The sequence below is a fragment of the Chiloscyllium punctatum genome, chromosome 5 (genome assembly GCF_047496795.1).
Source record: "Chiloscyllium punctatum isolate Juve2018m chromosome 5, sChiPun1.3, whole genome shotgun sequence".
Lineage (NCBI taxonomy): Eukaryota > Metazoa > Chordata > Chondrichthyes > Orectolobiformes > Hemiscylliidae > Chiloscyllium > Chiloscyllium punctatum.
Genome location: NC_092743.1, coordinates 131080790 through 131096635, shown reverse-complemented (window position 1 = coordinate 131096635; position 15846 = coordinate 131080790). Strand labels below are relative to the sequence as shown.

General features: G+C 41.6%; 1 protein-coding gene across 18 annotated transcripts in view; it reads left to right on the top strand.

The window, feature by feature from the left end:
- Positions 1-134: 134 nt before the first annotated feature.
- The window catches only part of LOC140477439 (uncharacterized), a 520360-nt gene continuing 504648 nt past the window's right edge, over positions 135-15846 (top strand). For all 18 annotated transcript variants that reach the window (XR_011960730.1, XR_011960729.1, XR_011960728.1 and 15 more), the window contains exon 1: positions 135-524. Coding sequence is in view for 14 of the 18 variants with exons in the window: in XM_072571355.1 (XP_072427456.1) it covers positions 246-524 (279 nt within the window). In the remaining 4 variants the exon portion in view is untranslated. The remainder of the gene's footprint in view (positions 525-15846) is intronic.

Below are 15846 nucleotides of genomic sequence, written 5' to 3'. Positions count from 1 at the left end.
ACTGATTGATTGGCACTGGAAGGAACCAACTGTCCTGCAGGAGGGACACTTTCCATCAATCCGAGGTGACACAGTGGGCGGTTCTAGTTGCCCAGTTCACCAATCGGGGCGGAGGAAGGGGGCGGGCGCTCCAACGGCGGGTTCCGTTAGATTTAAAGTTTGGCGAACGGCTGCTAATTGTCAGAATGTTCGGCGATCAAAGTGCGCTGTCTTTTCTCTGGTAGAACCGATCGGCCTCCACACCAATGGATGTTGGAAAGCAGGATCCCAGTGCCCGGTGTCTCGTTACGGATCGGATGAAAGTGCAGGCTGGCTCTTGCGGTCAGGATGCTGCTGGAGGAGATGTTGGTGTTGGCTTGCGGCGGGACTTGAAGCTCCTGAGGGCGGCAGGCAAGGAATCGCCGTTACCGAGTTCGGCAGGAGTCAGGCAAAGCATGAAACGTTTATCGAGCGAGTTGCAAGGCTTGTACGAGGAAAGACTGAAGCAGCTAGGGAATAAAGATGAAAGTAAAGGTGCTCTAAAGGTAAGTAGTCCGTAGGAAACCGAAATAAACTTGTAATTGACCACGGTCCACCGAGTACCTTTCTTAATCGCAAACACTGGAACTGATACACATTTGGAAGGGAAAATCGTGCAATAGGTTAGATAATTTCTATAGGTAATTCCTTTGATAACTTTCTCAGCAGATTGCAACAAGTGCTGTGTATCTTCCCTCCACCACCACAACCATCCTCAGCCTTTCACACCTTGCCTTTCCCCATTAATATTGGGGAAGTTGAAATCTCCTATTAGTTGCTCTATTATTTTTACGCTTCTCTGAAATTTGCCAAGATCCCTAACCCCCTGTCTCTTTCTGGTTGATTGGAGTATGCTGGCAACTATAGAATTGCCCCTTTTTTGGTTTTTATGTTCCACCTTTATTGAGAATCCATCTAAGATATCATTCCTCTTTTCTTCAGTAATTGGGTCCTTGATCAATATTGCCACACCACTCCTTTACACCTTTCCCTGTCTCATCTGGAGATTCTATACCTTAGAATATTGAGCTCCTAGTTCTGCCCCTGCCTCAACCCAATCTCCATGATAGAATGATATCAAATCCTCAGGTGGCAATCAGCAACTTCAACTCATCTAAAAACCAAAAAAAATTTGTAGATGCTGGAAATCAGAAGCAAAAACAAAAATTGCTGGAAAAGCTCACCAGGTCTGGCAGCACCTATGAAGAGAAGTCAGAGTTGACATCTTGGGTCCAGTGACCCTTCCTCAGAACTGAGTTCTTCTGAGCTCTTCAACTCATTTGCCTTACTTGCAAGACCCCTTGCAATAAAATAAATGCTACTCAGCCTGCATGTTATGCCTTAACTTGACTGTATATATTCTGCCTTTTAGACTGACTTGATTCTTTTCTTCCATGGATTTTTGAATCCATGTAAGATTCTGTAAATCCCTTTTTAGATTAGAATCAGTCTGAACATTGGGGCACAAACAGCCTCACATAGGGCACCTGACATCTTCAATGCATTATCTGGACCAACATGGCACCCTATTGTTAAAGTTCACTTGAGAATGTAACTTTAAGAATGTTCTAGAATTTACATATGAAAGAACTGAAACCAATATGCCCATTCTGAAAGATGGGAGACTTAACAAACAATCCAGGTCTTTTTCAATATATAACTTCAGTTACATCACACTGTAAACTTTTGCTATGTCTGTGTTCTACGATCTTATAGGTAAAAACAATGACTGCAGATGCTGGAAACCAGATTCTGGATTAGTGGTGCTGGAAGAGCACTTTTATTCCTGATGAAGGGCTTTTGCCCGAAACGTCGAATTCGAAGCTACTTGGATGCTGCCTGAACTGCTGTGCTCTTCCAGCACCACTAATCCAGAATCCTACAATCTTATACTCCACAACCACCTGAAGAAGGAGCAGCGCTCTGAAAGCTAGTGCTTTCAAATAAATCCATTGGACTATAACCTGGTGTTGTATGACTTTTAACTTTTTTTACACCCCAGTCCAACAGCAGCAATTCCAAATCTTGATTTTTTTTTTCTCTCCTGCATTTGTCAGTGCATCACTCCCATTATACCTCCACTCTGAATCCTGAACCCTGGTAAAATTTGTATAAATGCTCAGACAGCACTAGCAGACTCCAATCCCCTCCCCAACAAGGATATTGTTCCCACTTCAACTGAGATGCAAGCTATCAGAATTGTAAATACTATTTCACCAGAAATGGACCCACTGATGTAGGAATCTAAGCCCCTCTCTCCTACACCAACTCTTCAACCTTGCATTCATCGACTAAAACTGTCTACAGAACAACCGTGATTATTGGAATGAGGCGGATGGGGACTACTTTGTTCGGATAACTGATCTGATCATAAACAAAGGAAGCCATACTGAACATTTGAACTGTACTTTCTGTCCACTCAGGAGCATCATAGTTTGTGTCAACTCCTGAGCAGTGATTGATGTCAGATACCTTTCACCCCCTCAACATTTTGGATTGGGGCAAGAGTGAACTAAAAGTTCATAAATGTGTGTGTCAGTCAAAGCAAGTGGGTTCTACTAGCGAGGATAAAGCAACTCATGTTCAGTTGCAATGAGCGAATTACAGCCCTGACCCACTCCCCTGGTGAAATTAACCAGCAGAGACAGAGGAGAGCACAAACAACTGTGGGGAAAAAAATATCCAACATCAGTCTATGTGGCATTGCAGATTAGGACAGGTACTTAAGATTCTGGAAGAACTGGAAATTCAGGTTGCAGCTCAGTTTTCTTTTGTGTTATTTGCTGTTGTTGTTAATTTGCGATTACAAAAGAATTGTTTTCGTCCTGGTGGATGTCCTGTGTGTGGATAAGCATCTCTCTTAGTTTGTGTTTTTATATAGAATTCATAACAATTTATGGGACTTTGAGATCTTGTTTGGATAATTGATGTTCGAATAACCGAGGTAATTCTGTATTCCTATACTCATATGTTCCACTAGCAGTTCCCTTCCCATAACTTTAGGTCAATTACTTTTAACCAAATATAAGGCAACTAGAAAAGTTATTAAATCTGTAACACAAACTGTGGATTAACAGAAATTAGAAATTCTTTGCCCTTACTCACAAATTGGTCCCCTCTCCCTGCCTGTAAATTCTTTCTTCTTTCCTTGTGTTGGTTATGGGTTTAAACACAATTCCTAATAGCAGCTGCTCAACAAACAACTAACTCATGACTTTCATGAGATTTCACTTAATTTTTCAAATTCAGCCGACCAGTTCAAGACAAGGTTTCTATGCAGGTCCAGCCCTTCTTGCTCTTCAAGAGTTGAGAGTAGAGAGAATGATTTGGAAGGCAAGTATTCTGCATTCTACTGAAGTGGCTTGTCCGTTTGCTACACAAGAATGATACCTCCATCCTGATGTTGCCTGCTTGCTGCAGAAAACCCTCACCCAGCATCACAGCTGCAAGTCACAGTTGGAGGCTGTTGTTCACTTCTGCAGTGACCGTAGACTTTGAGAATCCACACAGGAGTCAGTCTATAAGAAGCTGCTTAGACAAGTCCTCATTAACCAGAACATGCTGATGGACACAAAGTTTGAAGTCTAAAGAACTATGGTTCTCTACAGCTGTGAAGCCTGAGTGATGCTTACCAAACACTGAGACAGCTTTACATATACTATCAATGCAGAGAGATGTTCCATATCTCTTGGGAGCAAGGACAGACATACCTCAGGGTCGTACTTATTCAAATCTTTTGAAGGTGGTAGGGCAGGTTGAGAGTGAACAAAGAAGAGTATAACATAGGAATAGGCCCTTTGGTCCAGGAAGCCCGTGCCAACACATGGTGCCTTTGTAAGCAAAACATATTTTGCCTCTACACTGTTCATATCCTTCAATTTGCTGCCTATTCATGTATCTATCAAGATGCTTCTTAAACATTGCTTTTATATCTGCCTCCACCGTCTCTTCTGGCAGTGCATTCCAGACACTTACCACGCTATGTGTAAAACCTTGCCTGTCACATCTCCTTTTAAACATTTCCTCTTTTACCTTCAACATATGTTCCCTAGTAATTGACATTTCTATTCTGGGAAAAAAATTCTCCAACTATCCATTCTATCCAAGCCTGTCATAATTTTGTAAACTTCTATCAGGTCACCTCTCTGCCTCTGACATTCAAGTGATAACAAACTGAGTTTGTCCAATCTCTCCTCAAAGCTAATGTCCTCCAAACCAGGCAACATCCTGATTAAACCTTTTCTGGATCCTCCCCAACGGCGCTAGATCCTTCTGGTAGTGTGGCAACTAGAACTGGACACAGTATTCTAAATGAGGCCTAATTAAAGTACTATAAAGCTTCAACTTGACTTGCGAAGTTTTATATTCTGTGCCCCAACCAATTGAGGCAAGCATGCCATAAGGCTTCTTGTCCACCTTATCCACCTGTGCAGCCACTTTCAGGGAACTGTGGATTTGCATGCCTAGATCCCTCTGCATGTTAATACTTCTAAGGACTCTGCCACTTACTATTCTTCCCTACTGTATTAGACCTTACAAAGTGCATCTCTTCCAGCCTATCCGAATCATGCTTATATATATATATATGTATTACAAACAGGTTCCAACAGTGATCACAGCAAAATACCACTGGTCACAGATCTCCAGTCAGAAAAACAACTTTCCACTGTTATTCTCTGTCTTCTATTAACAAACCAGTTCTGTACTCCTCTTACCAGCTCACCATGGATCCCATGTGACATCACCTTCTGTATCAGTCTGTTGTGGTGGACCTCAGCAAAGACCTTGCTGAAGTCCATGTAGGCAACAACCACCATTCTGCCCCTCATCAATCATCTTTGTGAATTTATTTTGAGAAAGTTAATCAAATTTGTGAGACAGAATCTTTCCACACCAAACCATGCTGCTTTCTGCAAATTAAGTCCACATTTTTCGAAATGTGAGTAAATCCTAGCTCTTAAAAATCTTCTCTAATAATTTCCTTGCCACTGACATAAGGCTCACCGGCCTGTAATTTCCCTGATTACCCCTATTGCCATTCTTAAACAATGCTGATTACCAACATGGGATTGGCTAAAGAAGCAATGAAGAATTGAGAAAATAAAAATGTGGAGAGTGGTTAGAATCTGAAAGTTAAAAATCACAACACCAAGTTATAGTCCAACAGGTTTATTTGGAAGCACTAGATTTCAGAGCACTGCTTCTTCATCAGGTGATCTGTTGGACTATAACCTGGTGTTGTGACTTTTAACTTTGTACACCCCAGTCCAACACCGGCGTCTCCAAATCATGATTAGAATCTGAAATACACTGTCCAAGTGGTAGGGCTAAATGAAGCTTTCAATGAAAATATTAGATGATGAACCCGGCAAATAATCTCTCCAGTTATTGGAAAATGTAGGTGAGTGACACTGTGTGAGTTGCCCTTGCTGTGAGCCTGTGCAAAAATGGCAGAATGAGCAGCCTTCATCTTCAACTGTAGTCATTGGAACAAGGTCAGCCTGGTGAACCTCATAGAATATAAGTTCCCTGATTGGGACTGTTATTCTGGTCCAACTGAGAGTTCTGGCTGACCGATATAAACAGAAGTGTCAGGGGCCCTGTTCACTCTGAGCTGGATCAGTGTCATATACAGTACTGTGCATGTGTAAATAAAGGGTTCCTTGGTGACAAGATGCTGGCCTTTGTGTAGTTATTTCAGTAACCATTTTATAATTCTACAGTATAAAGTTCCTTCCTGGGGACCTGGCCAAACAGAAAGTATTACTCCTTTCTTCTTCAGTGATCCCTTTGGAATTGTGGCTGACGTTTTTTTTCCACTCGGGTCCACTGCATTCTAAAATGGCTAACAAATATAATCTGCTGACTCTACCATATGGGGAACTTGGTGTTTGAGTAGATGAATTGCTTGGGGGCTGCCTGCACTTGGCCTAAGTGTTCTTTCATTGAATTCATTTGAGATGCTTCGTACCCTTTTTAACAAGCTTTTCCTTTATATTTTTCGGTGATTGTGGGCCAGAGATTCTCATAAATCTCAAGGGCATTACTAAAACCTTTCCTCTGTCTTTGGGGTCTGTTGCTACATCGAAGTTTGAAATCGAGCAGTTAATTCAAAAGCTGGGTGCAAACAATGTGCCTGCATAATGAAGCGTGTTTTGAGTTTTTTAAACTTATGATGCTGGAAATGTTGACATGGGACAGGATACACATCGTCATAGAGATGAGCAGCATGGAAACAGATCCTTCGGTCCAACTCGTCCATGCTGACTAGTTATCCCAACCCAATCTAGTCCCACCTGCCAGCACCCGGACCATATCCCTCCAAATCCTTTCTATTCCTATACCCAACCAGATGACTTTTAAATGTTGCAATTGTACTTGCCTCCACCACTTCCTCTGGCAGCTCATTCCGTACCGCCCTCTGCATGAAAATGTTGTCTCTTAGGTCTCTTTTATATCTTTCCCCTCTCACCCTAAACCTATGCTTTCTAGTTCTGGACTCCCCTCCCCTATCCATGCCCCTCATGATTTTATAAACCTCCATAAGGTCACCTGTCAGCCACTGCTGCAGGGAAAACAGCCCCAGCTAATTCAACCTTTCCCTATAGCTCAAATCCTCCAACCCTGGCAACATCCTTGTAGATCTTTTCTGAGCCTTTTCAAGTTTCACAACATCCTTCCGATAGAAAGGAGACTAGAATTGCATGCAATATTCGAAAAGTGGCCTAACTTGCTTTTTCACTATCTTATCTGCCTACGACTCCACTTTCAGGGAGCTATGAACTTGCACTCTAAGGTCTGTTTGTACAGCAACACTCCCTAGGACCTTACCAGTAAGTGTATAAGTCCTGCTAAGATTTGCTTTACCAAAATGCAGCACCTTGTGATCCTTGTGGCACTCCACTGGTCACAGGCCTCCAGTCTGAAAAACATCTCGCCTTTGCCTCTCTCTATCTTCTACCTTCGAGCCATTTCTGTATCCAAGTGGCTAGTTCTCCCTGTATTCAATGACCCTGAAATGGCCTCTGAGCTATTTGAGCAAGCTTGTGAGCTGTATCAAACCACATAATGTTGACCAAGGCTTTGGAAGTGACAACATCAAAGTCAGGCCAGTTGATCCTGCAAGCGTTTCTGTACTAAACCGTGGGGGTTTCATGACCTTGTACCTTGTGGAGTCAAAGTTCCGTCTTAACATTATGAAGAGTTTCCCAAATAGGATAGATTATGAACAGATCTTACAGTTCAGAATATCGCGGGCCATTGGTAGCAACGGAATTTACATTCAACCATTTTCTATAATGTCAGGACCAAGCATATACCCCACTCTTTGTTGTTGCCTGTAAGCCTTGTGGGCATGTGGGGGAATCCCTGATTCAATGAAAACTGCAGGAAAAGCACCAGGTACACCTGAAAATGAGGTCCAAATCTGGCAAAGTGACAGCATGCGACTATTTGCAAGCAAAACAATATTAACAATACATGATAAACAATCCCACTACCAATTGATCATATTTAAGGTCTGCAATCTTGCCACATCCTGACATGAAAAGTAGGGTATGATTAACTGACAAGTGGGTAACTAACACAAATTTCCTCATTCTCAGTATTGAGTACAAAAGACAAGGCTGAAGCATTTGCAAGCATCAAGAAATGCTGTGGGATAACTGTCTTAGACCACTTACGTTAGAGAAAAAAAGATAAATAAGACCGTGGAAAAGTTCAGAAATGGCATTGCTGCAAATTTTAAAAACTTACTTGAATACTTGACTTGCCTCTATGTATCAGAGAAGCAATAGTTCTGGCAAATAACAGTGATATCTTGTAGAGACAATTACAATTCTAGGGAAATGTCATATGAGCATTCACAAGGACATTCGAGGAATAGAAAATCTGTGAATGGAAGCAGGATTTATTTTAGAGATTAGACAGAGGACATCAATGAAACAAATGGAAAGGCTAGAACTGAAAAGTGGTATGAAGATATTAATACACTTTAATTCTAATGAGAGTGGACATGCAAAACCTTTTGTAGGAAGTTTGATGTGAGACCAATTGTAGTCAAAAAAAAATCTATGGAGTCTTCAGAAAAGGAGGAATCAAGGAAGAAAATAGATAGCTAAACTTTAGCGGTTGTACAAAGAGACCATTAGTTTCCTTAGAATGTACTAAGAAGAGAGATGGCTCAGGATAGTCCTGGAAATTATTTTTTGAAAATTGGTAAAGAAGGTTGTAAGTAAAGAAAGTTAGATTACTAGAAATTCTGAGTATTTTATGTCAAAAGGGGGTGTATTTCCTTATGCTTTTGAATCAAAGTCAGTAAACCAATAAAGATTTTTGAAAGATACTAGTGCAAGTCAGTTACTGATGATGGCTGATATACTTGGAGATATTCAAGGAAGATACAAAGCTGTTGTGCAGATTTTGATTGAAGGGTGACTTAGTAAGTGGAGAATGATAGTTGAAGTAATGAAATGTTGTTATTGAGGGAATTGATTTCACTTTGGCAAATGACCTGGCAGTTAAAAATATTGGCTTTGTCAAAGATGGTAGAACAACCAGTGGAGTAAGAGAAAGTGAATTGTTACAAAAATGAACACCTTGGTTTGTTTCTTGACACTGTCATGTCTAGATCTCAGGCCTACAAAATTCAGAAGAGAAAGTCGATGAAACAGGAAGATAATTTGGAAATTGTTATTGGACAGTATGTTTGAAAATTTAACTAAAAGGATGAATTCAATATGAATGAGGCTGGTATGTTCAGCCCATCCTTAGTAGAAATGCAACAAACAGTTTTAGAATTTAAAGAGTTATATAAAACAGTCTACTCAGCGACACCTCAGTAATATTATGAAATTGAAACCTTAGTGAGGAAATGGAGATCACCCTTAAATGTGTTCTGAAGAAGGGTCACTGGACCCAAAACGTTAACTTTGATTTCTTTCCATAGATGCTGCTAGGTCTGCTGAGATTTTCCAGCAACTTCTGTTTTTGTCACCTCAAATACAAGTTGATGAGGAATGGATAGTGGTCCGTCAGATGGTCCATTTGTGTATTGTTATGAAATTTATAAGTGGCCCCTTAAATTCTCGTGGCAGGTCATTTGGGTATTAGCAAAACATAAACTAAAATATTAAAGCTTATTTATTGCCAGAATCACAAAGATGTAATCAAGTTTTGCCAGACTTTCTATACATTATCAGGCTGTAAGGAGCCCCAACTTTCACTTAAAACCTGTGGCTTTAATTCTTGTGCCAGCTTTTGAAGTAGCGAGTGGCAGGATCTTTCATAGGTTGTGTAGGACTCCTATCTCCATCTAAGAATGACAGCAAATGTCTTGTCATGATAATGGATGTTTTACCAAGAAGTTCTGAAGCAGTGCCTTGAGGGAAAATTTACTGCAGAAGTGGTAATGGAGGAAGAGTAAGTTTAATTTTTTTTTAATAAGATGGCATTACCCAAAGAAATACAATTAGATGAAGACTCAAATTTTACATTAGAAAAATTTAAAGTGATGACAAGTTTGAGAATTAAACAATTCATGTCTGTTTCTTACCCACAAATTTGAGGTGTATTAGAAATATGACATCAAACTTTGAAGACTGTGATTACAGCTTATTGCCAATAAGATTATAAGACATAGGAGCAGAAGTAAGGCCATTCAGCCCATCAGGTCTGCTCCACCATTCAACCATGGCTGGTAAGTTTCTCAATCCCATTCTCTCACTTTCTCCCCGTAATCCTTGATCCTCTTGACAATTAAGAGTCTATCTAGCTCAGTCTTAAATACATTCAATGACCTGGCCTCCACAGCTTTCTGTGGCAATGAATTCCATAGATTCACCATTCTCTGGCTGAAGAACTTTGATTGGCACAAGGGAATTCTCTTGTTACTATTTGCCATTGGGGACACTTAATGAGTTCACAGGATTTAATCCTTTTGAAAGAAACTGACTACAGATCAATAGAAGTATTCATCTGTTCAAAAGGAGACATTGAGTTTTGTGCTGGCTCTACGTTGAGTTTTGGTGGGTGGCACAGTGGTTAGCACTGCTGCCTCGCAGCGCCAGAGACCTGGGTTCAATTCCCGACTCAGGCGACTGACTGTGTGGAGTTTGCACATTCTCCCCGTGTCTGCGTGGGTTTCCTCCGGGTGCTCCGGTTTCCTCCCACAGTCCAAAGATGTGCAGGTCAGGTGAATTGGCTATGCTGAATTGCCCATAGTGTTAGGTAAAAAGGGGTAAATGCAGGGATATGGGTGGGTTGCGCTTCGGTGGGTCAGTGTGGACTTGTTGGGCCGAAGCGCCTGTTTCCACACTGTAAGTAATCTAATCTAATCTACATCATCTTGAAATATACATTTCAATGTTGGACAAAACTTTTACTTCAATGGACCATAATCCTTTGATTTTCTTATGAAAATTTTGGGACAAGAATTGAGGATATTTCGATTGGAACCATATAATTTGAAAATTGTTCATGTGCCTGGAAAAGAAAATTTCATCAAGGATGTTTTAACTAGAACTTACACACCAGAGTCTCTGTGATGTGTGAAAAATGACTGCTATGTAACTCTGTGTATAATTAATGTTAATATTTAGTTGGTATTATTATGGCATAGACTTACTGGTAGGATAGTTTGTGAAGAAAATGCCTGTTTAAGATACAATTTCATTCTTGGGGCTAGAGGAATGTGAGAAGTTTGATGTAAACCATGTGATTCTTTTCTATATATGTACATAAATCAATCATTCTAACTTTGGATTTCTGCTTTTTGATTTGGTAACCTTTCTGTGTATCTGAATTCTGTAGCAATGGTGATTTTGAGACCTGGCATTAGTGAGTGGATTTTTGTGTACCTCCAATGTATTTTTTTATTTGTCTTATTTTGTAACACAACAAGGTAAATATTAGGGTCTGAATGATTTTGGAGACTAGTGGACCTTGTTAACTTGTATGGTTAAAGGAAACAAGAGAGGGTGACATTTAGTTTTGATTTTACTTTGAGCTTTGGGGCAGTCCTGGGGAGTCCTTGAGATAGGGTGGCATCGTGGCTCAACATTCTCGCTATGCTGTGTGCAATGTACTTTGACAATCCATGCATGGTGATCAGTGTACTGAAACAGATTGCAGTGTTGACTTCCAGTTCCAGAAATCACATCCATGCAGCGACCTTAGAAGTCTACACTGAAGAAAAATAAACTTACACGGAATGCTTATGTAGACCAGCACCCCTAAGAATGGAGGATATAATGAACTAGATTACCTTAGAATACAGGGTTAGAGTTAGATCTAGAACAGAAGTGTTAAATTAAAAACCTGAAGAGGTTATTTAATGCTGAATACATTGAATTCCACGTTTATAATGGCTTCAGGAAGAAGCTGTCTGTAGTGTCAGACTAAAATGTGAAGTCCCAAGTCAGTTGAGGATTATCAGATTAGCCATGATCTCATTGAATGGCAGAACAGATTTTATGGACTGAACGGCCAACTTCTACTCCTATCTCTTATGGTCTTAAACCTACTGAAGTGCTAGATCGAGGGACTCTGGTCTGAGTATGGTATGAGTGGGGTTTGAGGATGATACAAAAGCTGTTTTTGTTTACCTTTGAATGAGTGTTTGGAAGAATTGATTATACTTGGGTTTAAAAATCTCTGAATTTGTATTGTAAATAGATGGCTTGGTTTATTTTATTTTAACCTCATTTCTTTGTTCACTTGGGACGTGGGCAACGCTAGCTGGCCAGCATCTATTGCCTGTCCCTAGTTGCCCTTGAGAAGGTCATCGTGAGCTGCCTTCTTGTATCTCTGAAGTCCATTTATAGTGGATTGACCCACAATGCCAGTAGGGAGGGAATTCCAGGATTTTCACCTGGTGAAAGTGAAGAAATGGCGATATATTTCCAAGTCAGGATGGTGAGTGGCTTGAAGGGAACTTGAAGATTATTTGTTTCCATGTGTCTGCTGCCCTTTTCCTTCTAGATAGAAGTGGTCACAGGCTTGGAAGATGCTGTCTGAAGATCTTTTGCGAATTTCTGCTGTGCATCTTGTAGATTAGTACACACTGTAGCTACTGAGTGTCAGTGGTGGAGGGCATGGGTGCTTGCGGATGTACTGCTAATCAAGCAAGTTGCTTTGTTTTGATGATTGAGTATTGTGGAGCTGCACTTATTAAGGTAAATGGAGAATATTCCATCACATTTCTGACTTGTGACTTATAGTGATGGACAGGCTTTGGGGAGTCAGGACGAGAGTTGAAGTATTCCAAGCCTCCAGTCTGCTCTTGTAACTACTTTATTTATTGGAGATTACAGTTGAGTTTCTGGTCAATGTTGATAGTAGGGAATTCACTGGTGGTAACATCATTAAATATGGTTAGGTTGTCTCTAATTGGACATGGACATTGCCTGGCGAGATTGTTACTTGTCACTTGTCAGCCCAAGCCTGTCTACAGTCCAGGTCTTGTGAAATTTGAACGTAGACTGCTTCAGTACCTATGGAGCCATGAATAGTGCTGAACATTGTGCAATCATTGGCAGACATCCCTACTTCTGACCTTATGATAGAGACTAGTTCATTGATAAAGCTGTTGAAGATGGTTGGACCTAGAACACTATCCTGAGGATCTCCTTGTAGAGATGTTCCAGAGCTGAGATGACTGATCGCCATCTTCCTATGTACCAGGTATGACTTCAGCCAGCAGAGAGTTTGCCCTGATACCTGTTGATTCCAGTTTTGCTAGGGCTCCTTGGCACCACACTTGATCAAATGTGGCCTTAATGTCAAGGGCTATCATTCTTACCTCACTTCTGGAATTGAGCTCTTTTGCCCATTTTTGAACCAAGGCTGTTATGCGGTCAGGAACTTAGTGGCCTTGGTGGCACCCAAATTGGGCTTCAGTGAGCAGGTTGTTGCTAAGCAGGTGTTGCTTGGTAACACTGACGATGATGTTGTCCATCATTTTCTGATGATTGAGAGTAGTCTGATGGGGCAATGATTGGTTGGGTTGGAATTGTCCTGGTTTTTTGTGTAGAGCTCATACATGGGCAACTTTTATATTGTTAGGTGGATTAGAGTGTTGTTGCTGTTTTCAGTACAGTTACAAGTTCTGGAATCTATTTTCAGCACTATTGCTGGAATTTGTCAGGGCTTCCAGCTTTTGCATTATCCTGAGTCTCTTACCGTTTCTTTCTATCATGTGAGTTGTGTCGAATTAGCTGAAATCCAGTATCTATGATGCTTCGAACCACCGGAGGAAGCTGAGATGTATCATCCACTTGGCACTTTAGAGTCATAGAGTCATAGAAATGTACAGCATGGAAACAGACTCTTTGGTCCAACACGTCCATGCCGACCAAATATCCCAATCCACTGTAGACTCACATTCTAGCACCCGGCCATATCCCTCCGAACCCTTTCTATTCATATACCCATCCAAATGCCTTTTAAATGTTACAATTGTACCAGCCTTCACCACTTCCTCTGGCAGTTCATTCCATACACTTACCACCCTCTGCATGAAAATGTTGCCCCTTAGGTCTCTTTTATATCTTTCCCCTCTCACCCTAAACCTATGCCCTATAATTCTGGACTCCCCGACCCGAGGGAAAAGACTTTGTCTATTTATCCTATCCATGCCCCTCATAATTTTGTAAACCTCTATAAGGTCACCCCTCAGCTTCGACACTCCAGGGAAAACAGCCCCAGCCTGTTCAGCCTCTCCCTATAGCTCAAATCCTCCAACCCTGGCAACATCCTTGTAAATCTTTTCTGAACCCTTTCAAGTTTCACAACATCTTTCCAATAGGAAGGAGACCAGAATTGCACACAATATTCCAACAATGGTCTAACCAATGTCCTGTATAGCTGCAACATGACCTCCCAACTCCTGTACTCAATACTCTGACCAATAAAGGAAAGCATACCAAATGCCTTCTTCACTATCCTATCCACCTGCGACTCCACTTTCAAGGAACTATGAACTTGCACTCCAAGGTCTTTGTTCAGCAACACTACCTCTGACCTTACCATAAAGTGTATAAGTCCTATTAAGATTTGCTTTCCCAAAATGCAGCACTTCGCATTATCTGAATTAAACTCCATCTGCCACATCTCCGCTCACTGGTCCAACTGGTCAAGATCCTGTTGGAATCTGAGGTAACCCTCTTCACTAGGAGAAAGTGAGGACTGCAGATGCGAGAGTACCAGAGTTGAAAAATGTGGTGCTGGAAAAACACAGCAGGCCAGGCAGCATCCGAGGAGCCGGAGAATCGATGTTTCGGGCATAAGCCCTTCTTCAGGAATGGCCTGAACGAATGCCTTCCTGAAGAAGGGGTTATGCCCAAAACGTCGATTCTCCTGCTCCTCGGATGCTGCCTGGCCTGCTGTGTTTTTCCAGCACCACATTTTTCAACTCTAACCCTCTTCGCTGTCCACTACACCTCCAATTTTGGTGTCCTCTGCAAACTCACTAACTCTAGTCAGAGATGTACAGCAAGGAAACAGACTGTTTGGTCCAACTCGTTCATGCTGACCAGATATCCTAAATTAATCTAGTCCCATTTGTCAGCACTAGGCCCATATCCCTGTAAACCCTTCCTAGTCATGTACCCATCTAGGTGTCTTTTAAATGTTGTACCAGCCTCCACCACTTCCTCTGGCAGTTCATTCCATACACGCACCACCCTTTGTGTGAAAAAAGTTGCCCCTTAGGTTCCTTTTAAATCTTTCCCCTCTCTCCCTAAATTTATGACCACTAGTTCTAGATTCTTCCAACCAGGGAAAAGACCTTCTCTATTTACCCTATTCAATCCCCTCATGATTTTATAAACCTCTATAAGGTCACCACTCAGCCTGCAACGCTCGAGAGAAAACAGCTCCAGCCTATTCAGCCTCTCCCTATTGCTCAAACCCTCCAACCCTGGCAACATCCTTGTAAATTCTTTCTGAACCCTTTCAAGTTTCACAGCATCCTTCCTATAGAGGGAGAGTAGAATTGCACACTGTATTCCAACAGTGGCCTAACCAATGTCCTGTACAGCCGCAACATGACCTTCCAACTCCTACACTCCATACTCTGAACAATAAAGGAAAGCTTATTCACTAGCCTATCTACCTGCGACTTCATCTTTGAGGAGCTATGAACTCAAGGTCTCTTTGTTCAGCAACACTCCCTAGGACCTTACCATTAAGTGTATAAGTTGTGCATGTGAAGATGGACTTTAGCTTGATCAGTAGTGATGCTGTTAAACCACTGGTGAAGGTGGACATTGACCCCCCCCCCCCCCCCCCCCCCCCCCAATTCAAAATACGTTTTGTTCTCTTGCAACCCTGACTGCTTCCTCCAAGTATTGTTTAACATGGACGAGTACCGATTCATCAGCAGAGACAGGATGTTACATGGTAATCAGCAGGTTAAGCAGATGCTATGAGACTTCATGGGGTCTGGAGTCAATGTGGGGGACTGCCTGGGTAACTCCTTCCTGACTTTATACCCTGTGCTACCACCTCTGTTGGGTCTGTCCTGCTGGTGGGACATATCACAGGGATAGTGATGGTGAACATTGTGTCTGTAAGGTATGAATCTATGAGTATTACTATGTTGCTTGACTATTCTGTGAGATAGCTCTCCCAATTTTGGCACTAGCCCCCAAATGCTCCTAAGGAGGATTTTGCAGGCTGAACAGGGCTGTTTTGCGATATGAGCCGATTGTTTGGAGCGAGCATGAATATAGCATTGGCTAACTAATAGGAGACAGAGGTGGTACAAGGTACATTTATGGGATTTAACTAATAACTATTGGAGTGCCACAGCGTTCACATCTATGTCGC